Raw genomic sequence first — 25,914 nt, 5'->3', positions numbered from 1 at the left:
CATGGCTGGGTGCAATGATGCATTCATGATTTGTGAGATGGTCCTCACAAGTTTGGTCTATAAATTGCTAGAGATTAAGCAGTTTTAATTATTTGGAGAGGTATTTTACATCTCAATACTTGTGCCCAATTTTAGCCTCTAACCAGGCTGTTTTTCACTTTTCCCTGCGAGTACATCAGAAATGGTCCTGGAGACTAGGAACTGTTTTGCTCTGTCCCTGGGAGCTGAGTGTTCTTTCATTCACGTGGCTGCAGGGGATGGAGCTTTAGGTGGAAAATCAAATGCTGTCAGAGTTAGGATAATCTCTCAGAGTGTTCCTGGTGAGGTGTCAGGGTGACATTGGAGAACCCTCATGTGTTCATGGCCTTGTGCTGTGTCCTCTCCCTCCAGCTCAGATGAAGACATTCTAATTAGTGGGCTGAAACCCTACACCAGGTATGAGTTTGCTGTGCAGTCCAACGGGGTTGGCATCGATGGGCCCTTTGGCAGCGTGGTGGAGCGCTTCACCCTGCCCGACCGTGAGTGTTTATGGGAACCAAATCCTCATTTCTCCTGGCTTTCCTTGGCTCTCTGTCAGATCCCTCCTAATGTGCCTCTGGGAGACGTGATCTCAGGCCCCCTCGAAGTTCTGACAACCTTGAGTACATGCTGGGAGGCCCTCTGGGGGTGAATGCTCTGCTCCTCTTCTGCTGCTCAGGCTGGGTTTTTATCTGTCTCTGCCAGGCCCCTCCACTCCTCCGTCTGACCTGAGGCTGCACCCTCTCAACCCCTACGCTGTGCAGGTGCACTGGTGCCCACCTGTGGAGCCCAATGGCATCATTGTGGAGTATCTCATCCTGTACAATGCCAACAACACACAGCCAGATGACATGTGGACCTTGCTGACACGAGAAGGTGAGCCTCCTCCAGGTACTGTAATAGCCCACGGTCCTCCTGCCTCCTTTCCTGTCTCTGGAGTCCTGGTTGCTCAGTCCTGCTGCCCTGATTTCTGCCTCACTTTGAGCACAGACAAATATTAAAGAGCTCATCCTGGCAGTTTTCTTGAAGCATCTGTGGACCTGGTCATAGCAGAGAGTCCAGGGACATGGCTACTGAGAGACATGAAATCATACATGTCTGGGGCTGAAATAGCCATTATCATCCAGGAAATATCCCACAGATGCAGCCTGACAGCCAGTAATTCCTAGAGAAATGTGTGCCAGCAGTATCACAAGCAGTCTGTATTATTGGGTCTGTAAGCAGGAAGTTCATTATTACTGAAGAGGTGTATGAAATGCACAAAAATGTCACAAAATCCCTCATTTCTGAGGGTCCAGCAATTTTGCAGCTGCTTTGCTGTAGCCTCTGAATACTCTTGAAACAGAACATTTAAAATCTTTTCTTATTTGCTTTTGGTCAGGAAACATCTTCAGCACTGAAGTGCATGGCCTGGAAAGTGATACCAGATACTTCTTCAAGATGGGAGCAAAGACAGTGGTGGGATCTGGTCCCTATTCCAACGTGAAGGATGTGCACACCCTCCGGGAGAAGCTGTCTGGTATGAATTCCTCCTTACCCCAGGGCAGGAAAGGAATTGCATTGCTGGAGACTGATTTGTCAGCAGTGACATTTCTGTTTGCCAAGCAATTGCCTGGTGTCACTGTGTAGGATGTGAGATAGGATTCTCTGCAGGGCAGTGCAGAGGATCACACCAGAGCTCCCAGATATGCATCTCCAGAACCCATCCCACAGCCAAACTTTATCTCATCCCCATCCTGGTTCCTCTTGAAGGGCATGTGCAACCTGCATCTTGCTGTAGCACGACATTAATGAAGATGCACAGATGCCAGTTTGCTTTAAATCGCTCTGAATTGTCACTGCCAAGGAATTTTATTGTTGTATGTGTATAGAATCAGAACCACAAAACAGTTGGGTTAGAAGGGCCTTTTAAACCTGTTTGGTTTCGTTTGTACCCTCTTCCTGCTAGCAGCTGAAATGATGTGGCTGTCATTCCTTCCCCTCCTAGATGTCCTGGATATCCACTCTGTGACAGGGATCATTGTGGGGGTGTGCCTGGGGCTGCTCTGCATTCTCTTCTGCATGTGTGCCAGCTTCCGGAACAGCAAGCACAGGTGGGTGGCACCTCAGGTAAAGGAGGCTGCTGTGGAAGGAGACAAAAACACTGTGAGCTGCATCCCCTGTTCAGCTGGGCTGCTTGGGATGTGGTGTAGGAGACAGTTAATGCACAGCTTGGATCTGTGGATGGATAAGGAGTATATTTAGTATAATCTTTTCACTGATTAATTTTTTAAGTAGTTTCTCTTCAATTTGCATTCTTAGACTAGCAGAGGGTTTTTTCAGAGAAAGAAAAAGCCCCAAGAAAACGGAAGAACCAGTTTATTACCTGTGTCTATTAGTGTGGGTAGTATGTTACTTCTGAGGTTGGACAGCTCCAAGGATGTTTGGAAATAGTTTGTTAACTTTCATCTGGGAAAATGATGAAAGACTTCCCAGTGAATGACAGGTTGGTCTAAGGAGGACTGGATACAGCCCCAAGCCCTCTGCTATCCCAGGGGCCTGAATCCAGTCACAAGCATTTGGAAAGACCATGAGCAGAAAACAGTTCAGTTGTTCAGAAGAGCTTTGAGCTCAAAGCAGATATCAGAGCTAGGAACGAACAGCTTCTGAAATCGTACCCTAATGTGGCCACTAAACTTCCCTGTCCTGTTGCATCTCTGACCTGTAAAGCAGAGGTGACAGGAGTGACACAGCTCCCCATGGACCAGGGTGTGTGAGCACCTGGGACTAGTGGTATCTCCTGCCCTTGGGGTTTGCTGGCAGAGGGACAGCTTTGCATCCCACGGCAGGATTTGTCTGAGCTTTGGCATTCACCAAGGTGGTGCAGAGATATACCTGCAGTGAAAGGTGCAGTGATGCAGGGATGTGATGATAAATAATATCCCTAGGAGTGGCAGGGCAGGGCTTGGACCGGGTCACTTGCACATAGACCAGCTGAGATGTCAACTCTTGCTTGTTTTCCCTCAGGGAGGCCCTGCCAGGCCTGGATTCCCAGGCTGCTGGCAACCACACGTACTACCACCGGAGCAGGCAAGGGGTGACCTCTCCCAGTGCCACCTTGGACTCACATGAGCTTGAGTCCCTCATGTCCCCACTCCCAGAGGATGCGCCCGTGCCCCTGGGGGACATCACAGAGCTGGCAGAAGTGCACAGCCTCATCCACACGAGCCTCCCTGAGGACATCTTCCATGGGAAGAGGAAGGTAAGTAAGTCACTCATGCATGTGGTGACTGGGCTCCCACCTTTGGCAAGACCCTTTGTTTGGTGTGTGGCTGCTGGGAAGCCAGGGTGGGACCCTGTCCTGGCATTGCAGTGCTGGAAGTCTTGGCTGCAGGCTGGTGTTTCCCCCCTCTGTAAAACTTGACTGGCTCAGCCTTGGCTCTTGGATCTAATTTGGGATCTCTGTGCATCTACCACCCCTCTTCATCTCCTGGGACAGTGACCCCTCAATCTGAGAAGCTGCTGCTAAACTTGGTGCAGCAGAAAGCTGTGGTATTCCTGTTGCTTTGGCATATGGATTGTGGGAGGAAGTGTGATGTCTAGAGCAGACACGTGGCCTTCTAGGATTCTCTTTTGCTTGGGCTAAAAGGAGCTGTCTCCATAAATAGTGTGTTCATTGGAATACTCTTGATGATAAACAAGAGGTGAAATTGTGGGGCTTTTGTGAACCTTATTTTTTTGAAGTATTCTTTTCCTACCCTGCTTGGTTTGCGTGACACTGCATTGTCTTTCATTCCTCCCTGCCCATTTCCTCTTTCAAGCTTGCCTGAAACATTTCATTCCATTAGGGAACCTTTAATTGGCCTAATTTAGTTAATCTGTTTATGTCTCTCTTTGTAGCCCTGGGAGAGCATGTAAAGTAATTAGGAGGTTCAGTAAAACAAATGCATTGTGAGCACGTGGGATTTCACGTTTGCATCAGTGATGCACTCATGTGTCACTGCAGGGAAGGTGAGCTCAGGTACCTGGCTGACCACGAGCCCTGTCCATGCTGCTAGAGGCAGTGCAGGTGGGATCTTCTGGAAACACAAAGTCTTCTGCTGGCTTTACCAGCCCCATGAACTGAAGCCATGCCTGTGGCCATTCCTGTGTGCTATGGCAGATCAGCACTCAGCTGCAAGAGAGGCTGTTTGTTTGCAGCCAAGCCACATCTACCGATTTTGGTGGAATGTGGCTGCCTGTTTGGACCCAAGCCGAAGAGTGTGAGGAATTTCCTACAGCTCTTTCAGTTAAATAAGGAACAAATGTTTTCAGTGAAGGGGACATACCCCTGAGAACAGGTCAGGGTGGGGGGAAGTTCCCTTCTTTGTGAGGCCTTTCTGGGGGTAGCATCTCCAGATCTCTCTTCCAGAGCAGCAATCCTGCCTGCAAGGGCTTACACCAAGATTTGAATATGTGCAGAGTGGGGCTGGAGAGGGCGGTGCCAAGGCCAGGCCACTTGGGGCTCAGCCTGAGTGCTTGGGGCCCTCAGTGTGGGCAGTTTCCAGCAGCAGAGTTACAGTCACAGACCAGAGCTTTGGGGGAGGTGGACAGTTCTGGCTGTAGGGTTTCCATAATTGGATGAGGAATGACCACTGAGAGATAAATTCACTGAGGATTTTTTTTTTTTTTTAATGAATGTGGCTAGGGAAGCAAGGGTCACTGGGAAGCAGCCACCCGGAGAGCAGCGTTGTCACCCGTGCCGACCAGGAGGGTGACCTGGCAGGTGAAGGACATCGAGTGGTGGCCGGGAGCAACAGGCTGTTGTTGCTGGGAGTGGGCACTGGAGGGAGATGTGCTCCCACGCAGGAGACCCTGCTCCCTGCACTGCCCCGTTCCTGCTGGAAGTGCCACCTGAGCACCACTGCTTCCTTTCTGTACTCTGACGTGCATAATCAAGTGTGAAAAGAGTATAGCTAAGAAACATCTTTATGCTGCAGTGGCCAAAGAGGCCCCATGCCTGAATGGTAATGTGATGTTACCTGGCTGGGCAGTCAGGGGGTTGGGCAGGTCTCAGGTGCTTGGCTGGAGTGGTGCACACATGCCTGGTGCCCACAGTGGATGTAAACCAAGCTGTGAGTGTGTGCATCTCCCTGCTTGTACACAAATGCCACTAGTCGAAGCTGTGGAGTGGGTGTGGTTTTCCTGTGTGCTGCAAATAGCTTCCCCCAGCATCCATTGAAACTGGAAACCCCCAGGGACCCTGCCTGGAACAGAGTGTTGTGGGAGCTTTGCACCCTGCAGTGACCAGCTGCCTTTGTTGCCTCCTCTTTTCTTCTCTCATGCTGTGTGAAGTTGGGGCTGTGAAAATCCATGGCAAGGAACGCAAGAGAGCCACAGGAAAGAAAAATTCATTGTGGAAGGAAATTCCTGTCCAGCCTGGCAAGGGGAAGTTCCCCAGGGTGTTCTAGGTTGGATACTATGACTTGCAGTCCTATTCACTGAAGAAAGGGAGTGAGAAATGCCTCAAGGATCCCTTTTGTTTAGCAGCATATCATGTCACCACAGAGCTGGGGATGTTGGCTGGGGAAGACCCTTGGGCTGAGGCTGCTGACACTGCAGGGCAGGTTTGTGTAGCTGTGACCTCCAGTTGCCTGCTTGTCCCTCTGTCTTCAGGTTACACTCCTGAAACCTGGTTTGTGTTGGCTGGTTGGCACTTGCATTGGTTGCTCTGTGCCTGCAGGCTGTTCCCATGCTGACTCGTTTCTTACCATTCCATGGATTATTCTTGATTGTTTTTATTCTTGTGGCAGCCTGAAGTTCCAGTGGAGATTGGATGCTCCATGTTAGACACAATGAAGCGACTGTTCCCATGCCATATGGAGTCAGAAGTGAGTGAATGTCATTTTACAGGTGGGGGGATTGAGAACAGACTGAGGGCAGGAAGTCTTTAAAAACTGAGGCTGGAACTGATTCCTGCAAAGAATTGTGGGCAAGGGTTGTGAGATGTCCCCTTGGTCATTTTCAGGTCAAGATCATCAGTTCCTTCAAATTTAGGTCTGTGATTCTTTTTGAGCTGTTACACATATGGTGTAAGTGTGGTGCAAGTGGAAGGTGGGACAGTTCCAGAGGAGCCTCCTGGAGCCCTGTCCCTGCCTGCAGGACAGCAAGGTGCTACTGCAGCCAAGGTGTGGGCACAGGACCCCTGTGGATGGTCACAGCTCCATTAGGCAGGAGTACAATTGGCCATTCAGTGGTTCATTTTCCTTCCTTTATATGTTTCCAGTGGTCACACACAAGGATTTCTAAATCCACTGACAAATGATTTTCCTCTCTTCCTCTCTTCCCCTTGCAAGCACCCCCTGGACTGATGCCCTCAGTAGCCCTGTTATAAATTACACAGTCGTGCACAGGCTGTGGTGATGCAGCTCTGTCTCCTCTGACAGATGGACTGAGGATGATAAAATGGCTCTGCTCCAGACATCTCTGTCACTGCTGCTTGTGGGCCAAGCAATTTAAAGGGTGGGGGAGAATGTTAAAAAGCATCTGCTTTCCATGGAAGACTTGAGCTTTTCATTGAATGAAGCCAAACCCAAGCATTTTGGTTTGGAAATGTTTGCTGTTGTTGTTCTTGTGAGCTGGAGCCTTCCTTGCTTGCTGTCCTTCTCCTTCCCTGGGGGCCTCCTTCCCACAGGACTGCATTTCCCACGAAGCATCCCTGTGACTTGGAGAGCCGAAGCTGTAACACATCAGGGAACTTGGATCTACCCAGGTTGTTTGTCATTTTCGTGTTGAAGTTTTTCTGCGTGGAAAAGAAGTTCCAATGTTTTCTGAGAAGCTTCAGACGAGGGCTGTGCTCCTGGTGACAGCAGGCAGAGACTCCTTTGGGGAGCAGGAGGGGAGAGGTCTGTGTTGTGTTGCATCCCAGCTGCACGCAGCGATGTCGCTGTGTTTGCGTGACACGGAGCTTTCCCACTCCCAGCCACTGCTGTTCACCAATCCTTTCTCTCTGCTGTACCACTCTCAAAGGCTGGCCACATCTGAAATATCCTCAGCCTTGTTTTGTACAGGACTTAAAGCTACTTTAAATAACCATCCTGAAAAAACAGGGAAGGTTTCAAGTTGAACTTTTGCTATGTGTTCCTTCTCAGCTCATATATTTGCATGAAATCATGACTTGTCACTGAGAAGGTAACACGATCTAGGCACGTTTTTACCAGTTGGAGTTTCTATAAGAAGGCTAAAATGAAAAGGCTTGTTTGCTTTGATAAGGATTTAGCTGTAATGGAAATGTCTTTTATTGGAAGATGTTTTTATTAGTTTTCATTCTTGTGTTTGCAGTGAACTGACAAAGAGATTTTTCCCTCTTTATATTAGTATTAGACTGACACTCCTTGCTCCTTGCCTTCATTACTGTGTTGTAAAAACCAAGAGAATATTTCCTTCCTTCAGCCACCCACTAGCTCCCCTTGAGTAAAAAGAAATTGTATCATTTATTACACCAAAAAATGCTGCTTAAAAAAAGCAGTGAAACTTTCAGGCACACAAGATTTCTTAAGGTCTATGATGAAAACAGTCCTAGAGTTAATTGCTCCTGCCCAACCTTAGAGACTAAACCCCAAGAGGGATTTGTCTTTTACTTTTTTTTTTCCCCTCTCAAACATAATGTGCTCGAACAACATGTGGGACACAGGCCATGTTGTGTGGCTGATGGTTTTTTCTGTTTGTTGAAAGTTGCAAACTGGTACAAAACAAGTTTGTTCTTCATTGCAGCCAATTTCAGCCAGAGCTGAACAGGCTGTTCCCAGAGTCATCAAAACCTATGTAAACATGGCAGATTGACATTTCCGCTAACAGATGGTCCATGGGGGATTGCAGTAGAGCTGCCTGTTTCTTTCCACGTTTTTTGGTATTCACAAGATGCCTGCAAGAAGGTTTTCGAGTTTGCTCTGTGTGTGTGTCTGCGTATGATGCTCAGATCTCTCTGATGGCAAATATGCATGCAGGCATCTCTAACAGGACACACATTTGGTGCATGTGTGCAGATTTGTGTAGGTTCAGTGCTGAAATTTCCAGGCACTATTTGCTCAGTAACGTATGTTCCTTGGAAGAGGCACAGAAGCCATCAGTCAGGGATGTAGTTGCAGAAAGCCTTTCAGATGGCAGCAGAAGCAAATTGAACATGCTCCTTGAGCACTCGCATGTGGAGATATTCCTTATTGTGAGCTCTCTGTGATCGCTTGGTTGATTTCTCGCTATTAAAGTGTAGTTTAATGATTGTCCACTTAGAAACAGAGCAATTAGGGAGAGCTTTTGGCTCAGAATATATTGTTGAGGATTGCAGAGAGAGAAATGGAAAAGACACTGCCTCAAGCATCCACATCTAAATTAGCAAATGTTTGATAGCCACAGCGCTGAGCTTGGACATCCCTGTTCTGCAGGGTGTTGGCATAGCAATGAGGCCTTTCACTGTTTGTTTGCTAAAAATTTGCTCCTGAGGCAGCAGCAAAGCTCCTGTGACTTGGGGTGATGCTGGGATGTAACATGGCCCTGCCTCCCACAAGGTTTTTAAGCCATTTGGGTGCCTGGGTGAGGGTGGACAGAGGGCTTGGGAGCAGCTCCGGCCGCCCTTCAGTGTCCTTCTGCCAGCCCTGGCAGCACGAGGTAGCATTTGCTTCTTGCTAAATAGCTGACTTAGGAATGCTTGGCTCACATACAACATCTGGTCGTCTATTTCTACCTAATTTTCAGCCAGATGGACCGAGGCACAAGGAGGTCAAATGACTCACCCAAGGTCAGGCTGATGTCAGAAATCTCCTCACTGTCTCAGCTGGACTCACGCTACATTGGCGGTTGTTGGAATAGATTTGGCCTCAGGAGCAGCCACATATGCAGAGGAGAAACCTGGGCTCTGTTGCTGGCAGTGAGCAATAGAGGGTCAGTGGGTTTGAATAGATGTGCAGGGTATCTTCACCCTACACAACCATCATGCTCACACCACCAGTATTCTGTGTGCATGTGCACTCGCTGTTGTCAGGTCAGGATTTTCTCCTCCTCTCTGCATCAGCCTCTCTTGTACTCACACAATGTGAAGCATCTGTAGAACAAGGCCAGAGATAATGGGCCTGTGTGGTCCTTAACTCTGAGCTGTGTGTGTGTGTGTACACGTATGTGAGTACTAGCAATGCTCAGCTCAGGTACATGCAGGACAGCCCAATAAAATCAAAACCTGGAAAGAAAATACTTTTCTGCCTGTGAACTAATAGTCTGAGCTGTTAAATAACTTCAGCTCTTAAAGACACACATTTCCCATACACAGAGGTGTGCATTCACCAGTTTATTGCAAGGGGAAGCTGAAAGAACCCAGAACAAATTGCGTTCAGCCCATATAATTTAATTAGATCTACAAACAAGGTAACACTGGTTGCCCAGGGGATTTAAAGCTAAGCAAAGAATTGCTTGGTGGTCTGTTGTAAAAAAAAAAAAAAAAAATTAAGGCCCCCAGTTTTGTGCCTCTGTGTTGATGAGGAATGGCAGAGTGTTTTCCCAAGTCCTGTCTTGGAGTAGGAACTCCTGTCTGTGATGCAGAGTGAGTCGTTTATCAGAATGTCCAGCTCTTACTGGAGCACACAGGGCACAGGGGTGAGGCTCCTTCTCTGGACTGTGGAGCATCACTTGTGCCAAAGCAAAGACTGTGGTCACTCGGCTCCAGATTTCCCTGTCTCTTCCCAGCTCTGTGGTATTTTTCAGTAGCCTCGTTCTGCTCTAGGCTGTTGCAGCTTTGCAGGGAGCTGATTCCAGTGGATTTCTAAATGATTTCTGTGCTGTGATTTACCCACTGGCCTCACAATCTTGAGAATCAGTGGAAAGCCCCTTAATGCAACCAGTTGTGAACCATCTGGCATCTTTTATCCCTGTGCTCTGCATCAGCCCATCTAACAGCAATAAAGCGAGTTCTAAGGCAGGGACTGTGTGAGTCCATTGCAGAGCATTTTTATTTTGATGCTATCAGAAGTGTCCTCTTACGGTACTCTTACACACTTACGGTATTTTCCCAACTTGCACTTTCCTTTTTCAAGCTGCTTCTCATTTCAGGTGTATGAGGATAAGAATCCGTGTCTGTGATAATTGCATCTTTTCTCCTGCCACTTTTCTCCTGCAGTCTTCATGGAATAAATCAGCCAACCAGGCCTGGACAAACAGCATCACCAGATATGGGGACACCATCACCAAAGAGCCTCTCTCTGCTGTCAATGGGTCTCTGAAGCTCCCCTCCAGTGCGGGGCAGAAGCTTCTCTTACAAGCCCTGGTTTATGATGCTGTGATGGTGGGTGTCTTTGGTGCTTTGTTGATTTGTGTGTTCTCACAGGGGTTTTCCATTTATGTTCTCCATCTCCCTTTCTCCTTTTTGCAGCCTCTTTTTTGTGGGCTTGTTTGGTGATGGCCAGGTGGGGTCAGAAGCTCAGTTGTCACAAGGCTGTGGCAGTTCTGGTTCCTGAGGACCTTGTGCCAGGCACCAGAAATCTGCTTGGAGTCTTTGCTGTGGCTGTGCAGCAATCAGCCTGAGTGAGTTAGGACCTGCAGTGCTCAGCACAGTCATTAAGATCTACAGCGTGCTTGCCTGACAGAGGGATTGCATTTTTGGCTGTAAAAGGAGTCAAAGATCAAGGCTTGATTTAAACTCCCTTCTCCAGATAGGACAGAGCAATTTTCATTGCACTTATGTTCTAGGAGGAAATTCTATTTCTGATACTGCATCACTGGAATAAATATGCACTCCTATGTTTGGGAGAGTGTACATCTGTGTCACTGTCTTAGCAAAGCAAGCTGACACCTGCTGACTCTGTACCACAAGATTTCTTTGGTTATTCTTTGAAAAAGTTCATTCCTCCCCCTACAGCAAATACTTCTAAATAACCTACCTATGTTTCCTTCCTAGACAGTGGTGTGAAAATCAATTATACACAGGATGTAATTAACATTGTGGATAGAGTTAAGACAATGTTTTACAGCCCAATTACAGGGCAGCATTTACAGCACAGCTTACCCATCAGAGTTTGTCAACAAAAGAGAAAAGTGTTAAAATATGTAAATGATGCTCAAAGTTGGCTTCAACAGAAAGTGCAAATTACACGTGGGATATCACTTCCATACTCTGAATTGTCTTCTTGCTGCTACATCACACTCAGCCCAGAATCTGAGTGTTGATTGCCTAGAGAGCTCTTTGTGAGCTTCTACAATAATTTGGCTGGTAAATTATTGAGTGATAATCTCACAAAATGACCTGCTTGTCAGCCAGATTTGTGGAGATCTGTAGCCTGAACTCCACTTAAGCACTGTGGAGCAGAACTTATTGTTTTATTTGTGAACCAAACTGCTTGAATTTATACAGACTTTTGTGGGCTGTGACCAGGGCTTTAACAAACACACACTTTGTGATATGTAGCCAAAATTAAATGAGGAAAGTGAAGGGAGCCCCTTTATCCATCTCAGAAACCAGTTTCCTACAGTGCTGCCCACTCAGCCTCTAAAAATCTGGCCCTTAATATGGAAACAGACTGGTGAGATTTGAAAATTGTGGTCTTTGATAGAGGCTTGGAGGAATGGTTGCTCCAGCCTGCCAAGAAACTGTGAGCAAATCACTCCCTTGGGACTTGCTTTCTTCAATGTAAAATAGAAATAATGATCCTGAGGTGATTTGAGTTGTTTCTTAAGACCTAAGCCCTGAGAAACATATCAAGATAATGCTTAATAGAGGCATATGTACATCCCATTGCACGCAGTGGGATTAAAAATAAATATATTTTAGTGCTTGGTTTGGTCACAGCCTCAGTTATTTGAATTTCACTTACTTTACCTTTTTCTCTTTTAATTTCTCCCCTATTTGATAACAGAATGAAGCAAAGAAAAGCAATCTGCCAGCCAGCCTCCACCAAGTGGAAGCAGAGGTCATCGTCCATTCTGATTTTTCAGCCTCTGACAGAGACTACAACTCCCAGCTGCACACCCTGGAGAGTGAAGAGACAGAAATGGAGGACCAGGAGCCTGAAGAGCTCCCCTTGGCAGAGCTGGCTCTTCCCGTCTCTCCCAGTTCCCAGCAGGACACTGGCCAAGTGCTGGTGGACTGCAGGGACAATTTGGAGGCTCAGGCCCAGGCTGAGCTGCTCTGTACCGACACAAAGACTGACAAACCCGAGGCTGTTTGCATCCGTGGGCTCACCAATGGCTTCCACAGGCATGAAGAAAGTCTGGATTCGGTGGAGAGTGGAGATTCAGACTCCATCCAGGAAGGCAGGGGTCATGTGCAGCCAGTCAAATGCCAGTTGCTTTCCATGGCGCCTGAGGAGGCCCTGCTCTGCAGTAACTCTGGTTTAACCAGTCCATCCTCAGCGTCTGAGAACATGGCACATGTCCTCAACCACAAAGAATGAACTGATCTGATTCTGATGACAGCAGAGCTGAAGCACAAGGAGAGCCTGTCCCTGTGAGGTGCTGCCTGCCCTCGGCTGGCTGAGCCCAGCAGGAGCTGGGCAGGTGCAGCATCTCACCAGAGCAGGGCTTGGACCTGTCAGCTCTCCAGAGGCCTTCGGGAAGCCAGGTGGGTTGGGAAGGGCCCCTCTTCCTCCCACTGAAGCCGATGAGGAACTGGGTGTTGGTGGGAGCAGGACTGAGCCATCTGCCAAAGTCTGACACGGAACCAGAATGGAGCAGAGCCTTCTGCACTAGGCTGGGGCTGGCCCTTCACCACAGCCCTCGAGGTGACTGGCAGGACATCCTTTAATGCTGGGAAGTGGCAGAGGGTACCGAGGGATCCTTCCCAACTGCCTCTGCCCCGGCGAGTGCCCGGGCACTACTGACTGCCTGGCAGCATTGGGATGAATTCTGGCACAGCAGTCCCAGGAGGAGGTGGAAGCCCTGGAAAAAAGGCAGTGAGCTGTAAGCACCAGCCTTTTCTGCCCTCCCGTGGTTAGAAGGATTACCAGGCTCTCTGTGTGTGCTACCACAGTAACTACTACTAGCAGGCTGATGTAGTGGCCTTTTATTACACACTCTACGAGTGCCTCTAACAACTTGTACTATATAGAACCTTCTGCAGCGTCTGGGTCTTTTCACCAGCCTGGGCTTTGTTTTATGTAGGTTCTTGTACCTAATATTTTAGGTACACATCTGTCCTTTTAATGTACAACATGTATTTTTATTTCCTTGGAACATCTTTATATTATTTAATTTTATAAAGTGGAATAGTGTGTGGTATAGAGTAGCATTTTTACTACTTCTCTCTTTCTTTATTTTTTCCTCCCTAACAACACAACTACCTCATGTCTGTTGGAGAAAAAAAAAGCAGTAGATCTACTCATAGTCCATTATAGGTTTTAACTTATTCTTATACTGCCTTTTTCTAAAGAATATGTTTGCACTGGTTGTTGACTTCTCTTTAACATGTAGTGCTGCAGATCTCATGTTTCTCTTGCTTTGTTTCTTGACACCTTCCCTACAGCCAGAGAGTTGATTGTGTCTCTCTGTAGGACTGTGTTTTGCAGCAGCTGCCAGAGGAGACTGCTTTAGCTGGCAGGATTTTGATCCATCTTTCCCCAACAAGCTTATACTAACAAATAGAATTAGCAATGGCAAAAGTAACCTGTGATACTGGGGGCATGTATTTCTTTTCTCTTTTTTTGAGTACCCATGTGGAGACATCTCTGATGGTTTTGATTTACAGAGAGCAGCACTCGGCCTTCTGTAAGCAGTGGACTTGCTGAAGGCCTTGGATGAGCAAGTGACATTTTCCAGTCACTTCTGATAGTCCTGGCCAAAGTGCTTTTGGGTGGATTTTTTTTTTTTTAAGAGCAGAGCACCACCAGAGCTTTAAAACTAAAATGAAATCTTTGGTCTCATACCAGTCAGTCTGGCTTGAAAATCATCCAGTGACTCTTCCTGCTGATGCTGTTTGCTTACTGCTGATATGTCTCTCAGCCTGGCCCTGCTGGGAGTGGACTTTTCTCTTTTTTTAGCCTGTCCCTGTCCTGCTCCAGGCCTGCAGGGTTTGACTGTGAATGCTACAAGATTGGACCAGCTGCTTGGACTTAACAAGGATTGGTAGCTCTGTTCATGGATGTTTGGTAAATGTTCTGCCTTCCTGGAGGATTCAGACATCTCACCATTTGTTTAAAAAGCGAAAGAAAAAATGCCCACATTCCTTTTTCCTTGCTAAAATTCTCCCCAGGTTATATGGGGAAACTGTGTGCCAACTTGAGATCCTGTAAAAGACTTTAGATTTTGTTTTTCCTGGTGACAGCTGGATGGAGGTACCACTGCTTGCAGCATGGAGAGCCTTACTTCACCAGTACTCTGCAACCCTTTTACCTCCAGCTCTTCAGCAGATGAGAACCTGCAAGCCTCCATGTACCCTGATGGGAAGAATATTGGAGTTTCCACCTCTCCTCAGCTGGCAGCATCTCCTCCCAGTATGACACACTGTTCTGGTAATCAGTTGTATTTCCAGTCATTGTGATTGCTCTGTTTCTCCAGCTGCTGCTTGGTGTCTTGAGGAGTCTCAGAAATGCTGTTCCATGCTCTGAACAGCCATGACTCTGGAATGCTGTGGGACAGAGAATGGAGATCAGTGCCAGTGAGCAGGCAAAGGTAGGAGTTACATATGTGTGCTGCTGGGGCAAGAAAACATAACTGGGCAGAGGAAGTACATAAATAACCTCCAGAACCCACTGCCACAAGACTTTGAAACTCATGACTTAGCAGGGTTACAGATAAGGCAGTGAAGTGTTATTGCAGGCAATAAGGGCAATTCACAGTTCTCTGGGAGCGGATGCAGTCACAGAGGTACAAACCTTCCAGCTGGGCAAGGCTGGGCACTCGCTGCAGAGAATGGGGGGACATTGTGCAGGTGGCCCTCAGGTTCCTCAGTGACAGAACAGGCCCTGCACAAGCCACATTGCCATAGCCACTTTCCATCCAGGGGGATGGAAGGGGACAGGCTGATGTAGGAGTGTGCCACAGTTTTGGGGACACTTCCTTGTACGTGCACCCCCTGCTTTGCCTGTACAGCCTTCAGCAATCCTACAGCCCTGAGCTGCCTGAAAGCTGTCCCTGCCTGTCACTGCAGCCCACACAAGCAGGCACATTCCCCTGGATCACTTTGGGCCAGCCACCAAACCACCACAATAGTTAACAGGCTCAGAGAGCTTTGGGGAGATGCAGCAGACCACAAACAATTTTATTTATGCATCCCCAAAACACTTTTGTCACCTTATGCTGAGGCTTGTTCTGATCTCATTACACTTCACCAAGCTGTACTGGGGTGTGAAGCTGGCAGTGTTTGGCTGTCCAAGAACTGTGGTGGCCGTGGGCTGGTAGGTCAGACCTCAGTTGCAGACAGTTCCCTTGGAGCCAAGAGGTCACCAGCAGCACCAAAGCTGTCCCTGGACACACATTCACTCAGAGTGCTGGGTGTCCTTGTCCAACTCAGCTGTGCCCCAGGTCCCCCCTGCCCTGAACATGGAGGGACCTTTCAGTCTCAGCTGGAAGTGAATCAAAGAAGACACTTAAAACACATTTGATGTGTAAAGCTGAAACAACCAGTGCATATATTTTTTTATCATGAAATAAGTAGCTTTCTTGCAGATTTCTCACAGGCACACAAACTGTTGATACTTTTAATTACTCATCATGCTTAATATCTGTTCCTGCACACCAGGCTCCTTTCTCCATTTTCTTCCTTTCAATTGCTGTTCAACTTTTTTGCTGGTGTATATTGTTTTACTTTGTTAAAATGTCAGGTTTGTCTCACTGGCATAATTTTCTAGTATTCATGTTACTGTTTGGCTACACAGCTGTATATTCCCTATGCTGCTGTGAGAGTCATAATTCTCATCCTTCTATTTCTTTTCATTTCTTGTTACATGAAACATGCAACTCAGATAAAAACCTCTATCAGCTTTTTGTTGACTTGATTTCTTACTTAACAGGCAGCAAAGTTCTGGTTTAAATAGTTCAAATGAGATAACTTCTAATTTAGAGTTTGAGAATTTTTTTACATTACTAGCTAACAATCAGCCCATGAAATATTGCTGTGTAAGAAAACAACCATTTTACTAGAACACTGTATATGGTTTTGATCTCATTAGTAGTAGGTGTTTGAAGGAATCATTGTGTCTTTTCTAATCAATACTTTTGTTAGAAAAGAAGTGTTTAGCCAGCAGAAATCTACCATCTACTTCTGTTACTATATTCCCTTGCTTGTATTTTCAAGTTAAATTTCATTTTCTGCACAGTGCATAAAGATGTGTAACCAGAACTTGATCTTGTTTGAAGGTTGTGTCTGTGTTTGGTTCCATGCTGTACTTTATTACAACTTTATTTCTTCAGAGACTGTTCTTACTCCACAAATACTCTTTAGTGTTAAAGTGTAAGAAGACATTGTCCTTATATTCCTTAACTAATGGGTTATTAATAAAATGTTTTTTAAAAAGAGTGAAATTTGTCTCACAATTCAGTCTGTTCCAGCTGTATGAGGCTGTACCACACAGGCAGAAGCAGTGGTGGGAGCAGAATGCAGGATTCATGCTCACACTAGTTCAGTACCAGAGCTCATCACCGTGAAGGTAGGGATTGTGAGATGATAGTGAGTACCTGATTCCTTAGGGATTCTTCTGGAATTTAAGACATGAGCAGAGTTTGGATTCATAAGGCATTTCTGGATGCTTGCTCCTTTCTTAGTTTTGAACTGATTCCTGTAAGAAAAAAATACTTGTCTAGTTTCCTGCTTCATCTTGCTGGGGAATTTTTTAATAGGAAAAATAAGCAGAGGTATCTAGCAGATGAGTGGTGAGAGTTCTCTTGGATGGCACGCTGGGCTGAGCAGCCAGTGGTTTGTGTCCAGAGGGATTGGTGAGGATACCTGCCAGTGCCCAAGGACACACTATTAACCTCCCTTCTTCTTGGGATGCATTCCCTACTTCAGTACATAGTTTCCATTATTACTTTATGCTGCCACAACTACAGAGCCATAAAATCTCATTTTATCTGCATTACAGAGGTAATAAATCTGCACTTAGCACAGTGTTCTCTGATAGTGGTTAAAGGGAACTCTGTCAGACTGTGTAACTCTGATGAGTCTTTCTCCTAATGATAGGTAACCCCACCAATGAGCAAGGAAAGACCTTGGAGGGGGTGATGAGTGACTGCAAATCACTCTTCCAACTCCCAGTTTGCAGCATGGGATGCTGATTGGAGGCTGCTGAGAGGAGACACAGTGGGATGGAATGGATGACAGAGATGGACAGACATGGCAGTTACAGAAGTGAAGAGCAAAGCATCTGTTTGCATTTCTTTCTCTTCCCAACCTTTGTCACCCCGACACAGTGTGTAAGGATGCAGCTGGAAATACCACTACAGCGGGCTTGGGTTTCTCATGGTCTCAGGTAATTCAGGTTACAATTGCCAGTGCAGTGTGTGGCCCAGCTCAGCCCTCTGGAACACGGCACAACAAGAGACAATGAGCTGTGTAATGCACTGAGCTGGCCAGGGTTGCTTCACAGATTCTCAACAGACACAGAGAAAACAGTTTCTGCTGGGGAAAACAGCTTCCAGAAGCAGGTCCCGGGGTTGTCCCACCTCTGCTGGCATGGCTCTGGGCTCAGTCCCTCAAGGTGGGTGCCACAATTTTGACTCCTGCTCCCCATTGCTCACTGACCACGAAGCAGATGCTAAAACCCTGCGTGTATGTACATAAGGGAAAAGCTCCCAGGCTGTTAGCAGGCAGGGTAACCACAATTACACATAGAATAATAAATGGAGTGAATTCAGACAAGTTAATCTCCCACTTCATCCACTGAAACTACTAATGGTGTCTTGGGGACCTCAGTTTGCAGTTAATTGGTGTAAATCAGGACCACGATTGGAGCTGATGGAAATTTGCTGTGCAAGGAGTGAGGGGTGAGTGATGCCCTCGGAGGGCAGCTCTCCTGGAGAGGGAGGGCAGACGGACAGACAGATCCTGTGTCCCTCAGCAGCAACGGGGACGGAGGAATGGACCCATGGACTGCTCTGCAGGAAAGGGTTTGGAGCCTCTTTTTGGGCTGGACACCGTCACTCCTGTAACCCTGCTGCTTTTCCAAAGGCTCCGATTTCTGCCTGCAGTGTGATAAGCAAATTCCTGCCTCCAGTACAAAGCAACTTTTCTAAGCCCTTGTGCTTACAGAGCGTAGAAAAACATGAGTGCTCTGAATTCCTGCTCTTAGGTGGCTCCAAAAGCCCCAAACCTGCCTATTCCCTAAAAGATCTCATGGTTTTTCAAGTAAGTTCTATTGTTTGGCAGCAGTGAATGATTTCTGAATGTGCCACCAGTTGCTGTCACCAGTGTCATTTGCAAGATGTGGGGATGAACTTGGTAATATCCTAAACATGTACCTACCTCTCCCAGCTCCTAGGTCCTGCCAGGGCACTTGGCAGCAAAAGCACACAAAATCTGTGGTTCACAAAAAAAGCAGCCCTGTAAAACACATAGTGCTCAATTTCTCTTGGAATTATTAATTCCCACAAGCCATCCTCCGTGATAGCAGCCACAAGTCCATGATGGCTTCAGACGTTACAGAAATGCTGATGGGGCCCCATGGCAGGAGCCAGGGAGTCGGAGCAAGAGCACGGCTGGTGCTAAAAGGTCAGGGATAGCACAGAAATTCAGATGTTACCGAGAGGCTGGCGGAGCCAGAGCAAATTCTTGCCCAGCTGAAAGCAGCCTCGTACAGCTCAACCCTCCACTAAACGAAGGAAGCTTTAATGTGGAGCAGATGTAGTGACGTCTTCTTTCCTCGTTAGCCGACTCTGACATACTCAGGGTGCAACATCCAGGGGAGTTTCACATTGCTCCTCTTCACAAAGGGTTTTTCACCAGATTTGTAGGAATGGTTACAGGGTTTAGTAACTCAGTCCACAAAGTCTGGTTTTAGTCCGAACTAATATTTCATTTTAGTTATTTTTTTGCCAAGCAAACGCCACAAAACACTGAGCTGTCCTTGCAGAGATGGCTTTTTGCTGCTGACAGTGATGAGTTATGTTTGTGGAGAACATGGGCCAAGGGACAGGGTAGATCACTTGGAAGGCACAAAATAGTGCATGGGCACAGGGGTTGAGAGCCACGTAAGGACGCCTTATCCTTACTTTGTGCCAAGAAAGCAGACAAATTATCCTGCTGCGGCAGGATTTAGGAGCAGACTCATCCCTTACTGGGTCCTTCCTCACTGGGGCCTCTTCCAGGGTGAGCGGGCTGGTCCAACACCTTCATTACTGATTCGGGTAAGTCACTTAGCATTAAAATCAGGAGCACAGAGGTAGGACAAGCCACGCTCCTCTGTGTTCCTGCGAGGTTGCCCCAGTGAGGGGAGACAGGTGAAGGGAATCCCCCTGATGTATCCAGGTAATCTCTGGAGCTCCGTGAGGGGAGGCCCGGGTAGTGAAAGTGGTGAGGGGAGATCTGTGAGGGAGCTCCAGTGAAAGGGATGCCGTGAGGGGAGACGCTTGAGGGGACTCCGGTGAGGGAAGACTCCTGAAGCAGCTCCGGTGAGGGGACACCGGTGACAGGGCTTCGATGTGGGGGAGCCCCGTGAGGTGGCATCAGTGAGGGGAGAGCCGTGAGGGGGCTCTGAAGAGAGGGCTCCTGTGAGAGGAGAAACGCGAAGGGGCTCTGGTGAGAGAGACACATGAGGGGAGATCTGTGAGGCTCGACCCGTGACTGGGTTTTGAGACGTGCTCTTCGAGATGGGAGCGCCGTGAGGGGGCTCCGGTGAAGGCAGACCCCTGAATGTCCCCGTACACTCCCGGCGGGTCCCGGGCGCGGAGTCTCCCCTCACGGGGCCGCCCCTCAGCCCGGCCAGCGCTGCCGGCGCCCCGCGAATGCGCAAGATGGCGCAAGGCGCTGCCCGCCCCCCGCCCGCCGGCGGCCCCGCTCCCTCAGCGCCGCCCCCCGCCCGCCCGGCGCGGCGGCGTGTTCGCGCCGAGGGCAGCACCGCTGAGAGCCGCTTTTCCCCTTTTTTTACCCTTTCCTTTCCCCCCCCCCCCCCTCCCGCCCGCCCCGTAGCTGGGGGTGGTTCTCGCCTGGCCTCCCTCCCTTCTCCCCTCCCTCGTTCTCTGCCGCCGGGCTGCTCCCTCCCCGTGGGGCGCAGGGAGGCGAGCCCGCCCGCCCGGGATGCCATGGCTCCGCCGGGCTCCGCACTGCCCGTCTGCCTGCTGGGGCTGCTGCTGCTTGTCTGCCGCGGAGGTAAGAGCCGGGCTGGGCTGCGGGAGCGGGCGGGGGCGCGGACACGGACCTGCCGCCGCGCCCGGCACCGGCGCCGCTCTCCGCGGCCGCTCCGTCCGTCCGTTCTTCCAGCACTTCGCGTCCCCTCGTCACGCCCGAGGTGGCCAGGGCAGTGCTCGTCCCCTTGTCCCTCGCCATCCCCGCCGCCGGTCCCGGTTCCCCTCGCTCGTTCGCGGTCACTCGCAGCCCCGCGCTCAGCCCTTCCCCGTGGCTCCGAGCCGCCGCGGGGGCTGAACGGGGCCGGGCAGCTCCGCAGTGTCCGCCGGTGCGGCGTGCGGCTCCCCGCGGGTCAGCATCCTTCCGCGGGAACGGGGCGCGTTCCTCCGGGAGGGCGAGCAGCGGTCGTGGCTTGGGGCTGCGAGGTCCCGCACCAGCTCATCCAGCACCTTTATCCGCAGAGATCCCGAAGTGCTCCCCAGGAGCTGTGCTTCCAGTTGGAATCCCCTTGTGCGGGAGGCTCTAGGGAGGGACGGGGGTGTTTGTGGAGCCCGAGCCCGCACCGCTGGCGCTGGGGAGGGGTGTGGTGGCTGCCGGGGCAGTGGCGTGGCTGGCCATCCACCCGTGCCCGGATCCTAAGAGCCGCCGGGATCGTCACCGCTGTGGGAGCGGGAGGCAGCGCCCGACGGACGCGTTGCGTTCGTCAGCAAAGGCCACAGCGACAGAGATGTTGGGAGACAAGTTACAGGGATGAGGGCGAGCAACTTCAGACCTACAAGTGTATTGTGCTCTCCTGTAACGCCAGCTGTGTCCGCATTGGTAACACAGTCCAACAGACCAGGGCCGGAGTACAAAACATCAAAGAGAGCTTTCCCTGGACCTACTGTGCACATGTCCTGCTGATAAATGGCAGTGATTTTCTTCTACTGGTGATGCTACTTAAGCATGGGTCTAATCTGAGAAAGATGCTGTTCTGCAGCAAAATGCCCGTGTGCATTCCCTTCTAGTCTCTTTTAACAGACTCTTAGATAAAAGTAGGAACGGAGCAACCTGGGCTAGTGGAAGGTGTCCCTGCCCATGTCAGGGGGTTGAAACGAGATGGTCTTTAAAGTCTTTTGCACCCCAAACCATTCTGTATTTATTCTGTGAATTATTAAAAAAAAAAAAAAAAGCCGTGTAGGCAGCCCAGCATGGTCGGAGGGAGAAAAGTATGTGTTAGATTTATCAAAGATTAGCTGCTAGGGTGTTTAGGAAGCAGGGCTGTGGGTTAGTCGTATCATAAATCTCGCCACGTGGTCCGTAGCAACCGTGCGAGGAGGAGAACCCAGTGTAACTCGCGGAAAATAGAAGTGATCTGAGAAGTGCATGTAATGAAGCAGGTCTTGTTACTTTGTTAAGATTCCTGAGTAGTACGATGAGGACGGTTTAAAAAGTATTTATTTTCTTTTTGTTTTAATTTTGACGGAGGAAAGGAAAAAGAGTGAATACTTAAAAGCAGAACTTTAGCAACTTGCATTTGTGTCAACGTTATCGCCTGCTGCTGTCCAAATTGCCTTGTGTGTTTGTTTATGCTGCGCCTTGGCGGGCCAGTGGCTCCTGGCTTTGGGGTGTGTTTTGCTGGCCCCGCTGAGGAGTGTTTGGCTACACTTTCACAGTTTTTTGGTTCTGACGGTTTTTCCCCCCGTCGGTGGATTTCTGCGCTCTCGCCGTGATTAGCAGCGAGATAACATGTTTGTGCGCTCTGCTAAGTTTAATAAACCCTCCCGCGCCGATGTCAGTCAGCGCAGCCTCACGGCGGGGACGGATGCTGTGTCGGAGCAGTGCTGCACTGTGCAGGACACGATGCTCCACTCCCAGCCCTGCGGTTTTCAAACTCCCCAAAATTCTGATCTGGCGACTGTGAACCAGGCAACTGGGAGCTGCTGGTCAGCGTGCGGGAGTGGGCTCAGCAGCGAGACAGTATTTTCTTTCCTTTTTTTTTTTTTTTTTTTTTTTTTAATTTCCTGGAGCTCTTTGTTCTGGGTGGTGGACAGCTTTTGTCTGTTATTGCTGAGCCCGGCATTCAAAGGCAGGCATAGGATACGAGAGGCTCCCCGGCTCTGCTCAGTAACAGCCTTGGAATTAAACATCGTCATTTATGTTTAAGTAGGCTTAACTTCTAAATTATTGAAGCTATAAGCTTTCACTAATTTCTACTCTGTATGGCTTTGTTGTCTTTTTTCAGACAAAAAAAAAGGATTGCTTTCTACTAAATTGGTGTAATACCCTGTGTTTTTTCTTAATATACATAGAGAGTATCAGGTATCATTTCCCCAGTAACCCTCAGAGACTCGGTATGAAATTCAAGCCCACGTTTGGGCTTCGTCTCTCTCGGGGATTCAACAGGAGAATCTCAGGACGTGTTTTTCCCGCGTGGAGGCAGCAGGCAGCCCGTGAAATAGGGCAGGCGTCTCAGCCGTATCGGCGTGCACCGCCTTTGGGACCTGCGCTCAGGGAGGAGCTGGTGCAGCGGCCTGAGTGTGCAGCCACCCGTGCCTGTGGCACTCAGGTGCCTGCTGGGGCCATCATGGTACCAAAAGTAAACTTTGGAAGTGTGTTAAGCAGGGTGAGAGAGGAGCAGGTTGCTCCCCTTCTGATCTGCCCTGCAATCCCCTGCAAAGGGAGTTAGAAATACTAAGCTGGTGTAATTGCACCTCTTCTTGTTACTTGTCAGGCTCTGGATCTGGCACAAACCAAGTTCCTATGCTCACTTAGGAGCAGTGTTCCAGGGGAGAGGATCTGGGCAGAGAGTCCCAGATCCAGGATTCCAGCCTGGCTCCCCACTCCTCTCCATTCTATTCAATGCCAGTTTTGGCCCATGTGCTGTCAGCCTGGCATGGGCCAGCATAGAGCAGCTCAGCAGCAGCCTGGCAAAGAGCTGCAAAACTGCTCTCATTTTATTTGTGCAAACGAGAAAAAGTCCCTCTCCCTCTTTCTATCTGCCTGAACTTTTTTATGTCTGATTTCCTTATTTCTCAAGGGTCCTATGTCACAGCATGTGAAGTACGAATCAGTGACCCCATGCAATTTCAGCCTCTTGCTTCACAGACCTTTAGACTCTGTCTAAAGCCATGGGATGAGCAGACCATTGACTTGATTTTGCAGCCTGCAGCAGATCTGGGACAGAAGATGCTTTTTTCTCTGTCCCTTTTCCCTCCAATATTTCATGCTTTGCACTCCTGGCCCATGATATTTTCCTTTTATTTAACTAACAAAACAATGCAAGAATCTCCCTCTACAGATGAAGAATTCCCATATAAATCAATCAAGTAACATTAGTCAGAAACAGGAAAAGTCCATTCAAAATTACTTTGAAATCACAAACTTATTTGAACTTTAGTGGAGCTTTTAGTTTTACAGAGTTTAGAAACTAATAAATTATGTAGCAGGGCTCATGAAAATCTACCCGAGTCTGCTTATCCAAAAGAATATCCAACATTTTGGTTTTGCAAGAAAATAAAAATAATTGTTTGCACATGTTCAGGAGTCATTGGCAAGCATATAAAACTGATGGTTAAGGAGGCGAACATGTCAATAATTGCACTTTAAGAGAGACGAGAGAGGCAAATAGGTGAGTGCATGAGGAAAGCACAGAGCACACTGATCTGGCCTTGCATTATATCAGATGTCACCGTTGTATCGCACCCTCCACTCGAGAGCAGCCCAGTCACTTAACAACCCAGACCTGCTCCGTATTGGTAATTTAAAACCAGAGTTTCAGAGCAGAGTCATGGATTTGCTGCCTGGCTTTTTTGTTGTTCTTGCACATGAGATTGTGTTGATGAAGCTGATGGCAAGTCAAGGGATGTGGATCGTGGTGAATGGTTCTGCTGAGCTGTGAAGATGCTTTTGCAAAAGGGTCGTTGCTGCTGAAACCTGAGAGTATGTGAAAAGAGAGAGAAGAGCTCGTGTTTCAAGGCGCTGGTTTTGGAGCGAGCAGGCATCCATGCAGCGCTCGGCTCCTGGAGCAGAAAAAGGAGATGCTTTCCTCCATCCTGAATTTCAGGGTGGGAGGTGATAAGGCAGAGGGGGTGGCGAGGAGGAAAGAGTTCGGAGTTTGCTTTGAATCCCCTGGATACAATTAAGAGTTTCAAAGTTTGTCATGTGCATATTAACTTCTCCTCCTGCAGAAAGACCTTCCCTTTCCTTGCATGCCATCCCTGCCTGCCAGAACTCAAGCTGAAATTCAAGGGCTTGGTGGCAGGGCAGTGCTGGCTGGTGGGGTTTGGCACTGTGATGCCAGGGTGCCTGTGGCTCTTTTGGCAGCCTTGTGCCGTCATGCCAGCCACCATCTCTGATCATCGGGCACTGTCAGTCGCTGAGTGGCCAGTCCATTTCCTGCTGGGTCTGTGCAAGAGCTCGGCTGTGAGGACAGCCACCTCCCTGATGCTTTCCTGCAGGGTCAGGGAATGAACTGTTCCCCTGTTCCACGTCAGAGCAGCCTTGGGAGCTGAAGCCTGGGGGACCCCGGCTCTGGCACAGCGTTTCCCATCTTGGCTTTGCTCTCCCCTTGTGCGCGGTTGTTTCCTGCTCAGTGTTTGTGTCGCTGATGCCCTCTGTGGTGAGGCTGTGATCTGGTCAGGGCTGTGACAGACGTGGGGAATGCAAATAACAGCGCATCCTACGCTCGGCTTGCTGCCATGCTCTAGGGATGCCTCGCTGTGGATGGAGCCACTGTGGGTAATTAGCTCAGGAAAGGTCTTTGCCCTTTCCAGCTATACCAACAGGTTTTATCCTGCCTTCTTTAGAGATGGGGGAGCCCACAAGGATTTGGAGCTTGTCCTAGAAAGGCTCTTTGTGCTGTGAATGCTTCCAGCTTCCACAGTGTTCAACAAGCGACCTCCTGGGATTTGCTCAGTCTGATCTCAAACATCTGAAAATTATTTGGGGCAACTTCTTTGGTTCTTCAGGCTCTTTGCCTTTCTCAGCTAAAATCTGTGTCCCCAGTGAGGGCAGTGATGCTAGGTGTTTTTGGGCTTTCGGTCAGGTGGCTGAGAGGTTGTGTTATCCCTGTCAGAGACCTCCTGCAATCGTTTAATGAGTGGATGTGGTTTATGCTCCCTGATGGAGAAATCGCTTTATATAACCTCCCGTCCAAAAGGAAAGGGAATAAAAAATTCTGAGCTAATAAACTTTACTGCCAGCAAGATGTGGGGCCTGTTACAGCCCATTCTCCTCTTCTTTAAATGTAAATTTTCTGGATGCCCTAAAGAGCCAATTTGCACTTTACTGCAGTGCAATGCTTTTCTCCTTAGGGTCTGGGTCAGGCTCAAGGAGATTTAAGAGGGCACCAGCTGGATTTTTAGGCTGCCAATTTCATCAGCCTGAAGCTTGTTATAATCTGTTGGAGAACATCTTTCAGGTCCATATATCTCTTCCTTCCATATCCTCCCATTTGCAGAAGGATTTGAATGAAAAACAACCCACCACTGGAAAAACAGGAGCTATTTTTCATGTGCATGGCCCAACCTGCATCCAGGTTTTTGGTCCTGGTACTCACCTATAAGATCCCATTATAAAATCCTCTGGTCCTGCACATCTTCTTTTGGCTTTATTGGAGCAGGACTGGAGTGGTTATCCTTGATGGTGGTTGTGCTGCTGATTTAGGCTGTGTTATGCTGGGAAGAAACACAGTCAATCAGAAAGAGGCA

General features: G+C 48.6%; 2 protein-coding genes across 5 annotated transcripts in view; both read left to right on the top strand.

Annotated features, from left to right (window-relative positions):
* IGDCC4 (immunoglobulin superfamily DCC subclass member 4) overlaps positions 1-16,470 on the top strand; it is an 87,102-nt gene extending 70,632 nt beyond the window's left edge. For 2 of the 4 annotated variants that reach the window (XM_088172686.1, XM_088172685.1), the window contains exons 14-21: positions 391-518; positions 724-894; positions 1,400-1,537; positions 2,006-2,111; positions 3,025-3,259; positions 5,790-5,867; positions 10,139-10,303; positions 11,871-16,470. In XM_088172686.1, the coding sequence (XP_088028812.1) occupies positions 391-518; positions 724-894; positions 1,400-1,537; positions 2,006-2,111; positions 3,025-3,259; positions 5,790-5,867; positions 10,139-10,303; positions 11,871-12,407 (1,558 nt within the window). In that variant the 3' untranslated portion in view covers positions 12,408-16,470. The remainder of the gene's footprint in view (positions 1-390; positions 519-723; positions 895-1,399; positions 1,538-2,005; positions 2,112-3,024; positions 3,260-5,789; positions 5,868-10,138; positions 10,304-11,870) is intronic. The other 2 variants (XM_014874610.2, XM_088172687.1) reach the window with 1 other exon arrangement.
* Positions 16,471-20,133: 3,663 nt separating this feature from the next.
* IGDCC3 (immunoglobulin superfamily DCC subclass member 3) overlaps positions 20,134-25,914 on the top strand; it is a 99,903-nt gene continuing 94,122 nt past the window's right edge. Inside the window, exon 1 of the mRNA XM_088172667.1 lies at positions 20,134-20,248. Within this exon, the coding sequence (XP_088028793.1) occupies positions 20,182-20,248 (67 nt within the window). The 5' untranslated portion in view covers positions 20,134-20,181. The remainder of the gene's footprint in view (positions 20,249-25,914) is intronic.

Source organism: Sturnus vulgaris, chromosome 13, assembly GCF_052056855.1.
Source record: "Sturnus vulgaris isolate bStuVul1 chromosome 13, bStuVul1.hap1, whole genome shotgun sequence".
NCBI classification, from domain to species: Eukaryota; Metazoa; Chordata; class Aves; order Passeriformes; family Sturnidae; genus Sturnus; species Sturnus vulgaris.
Note: the sequence above shows the minus strand (reverse complement) of the source record. Positions and strands in the feature narration are given on the sequence as shown.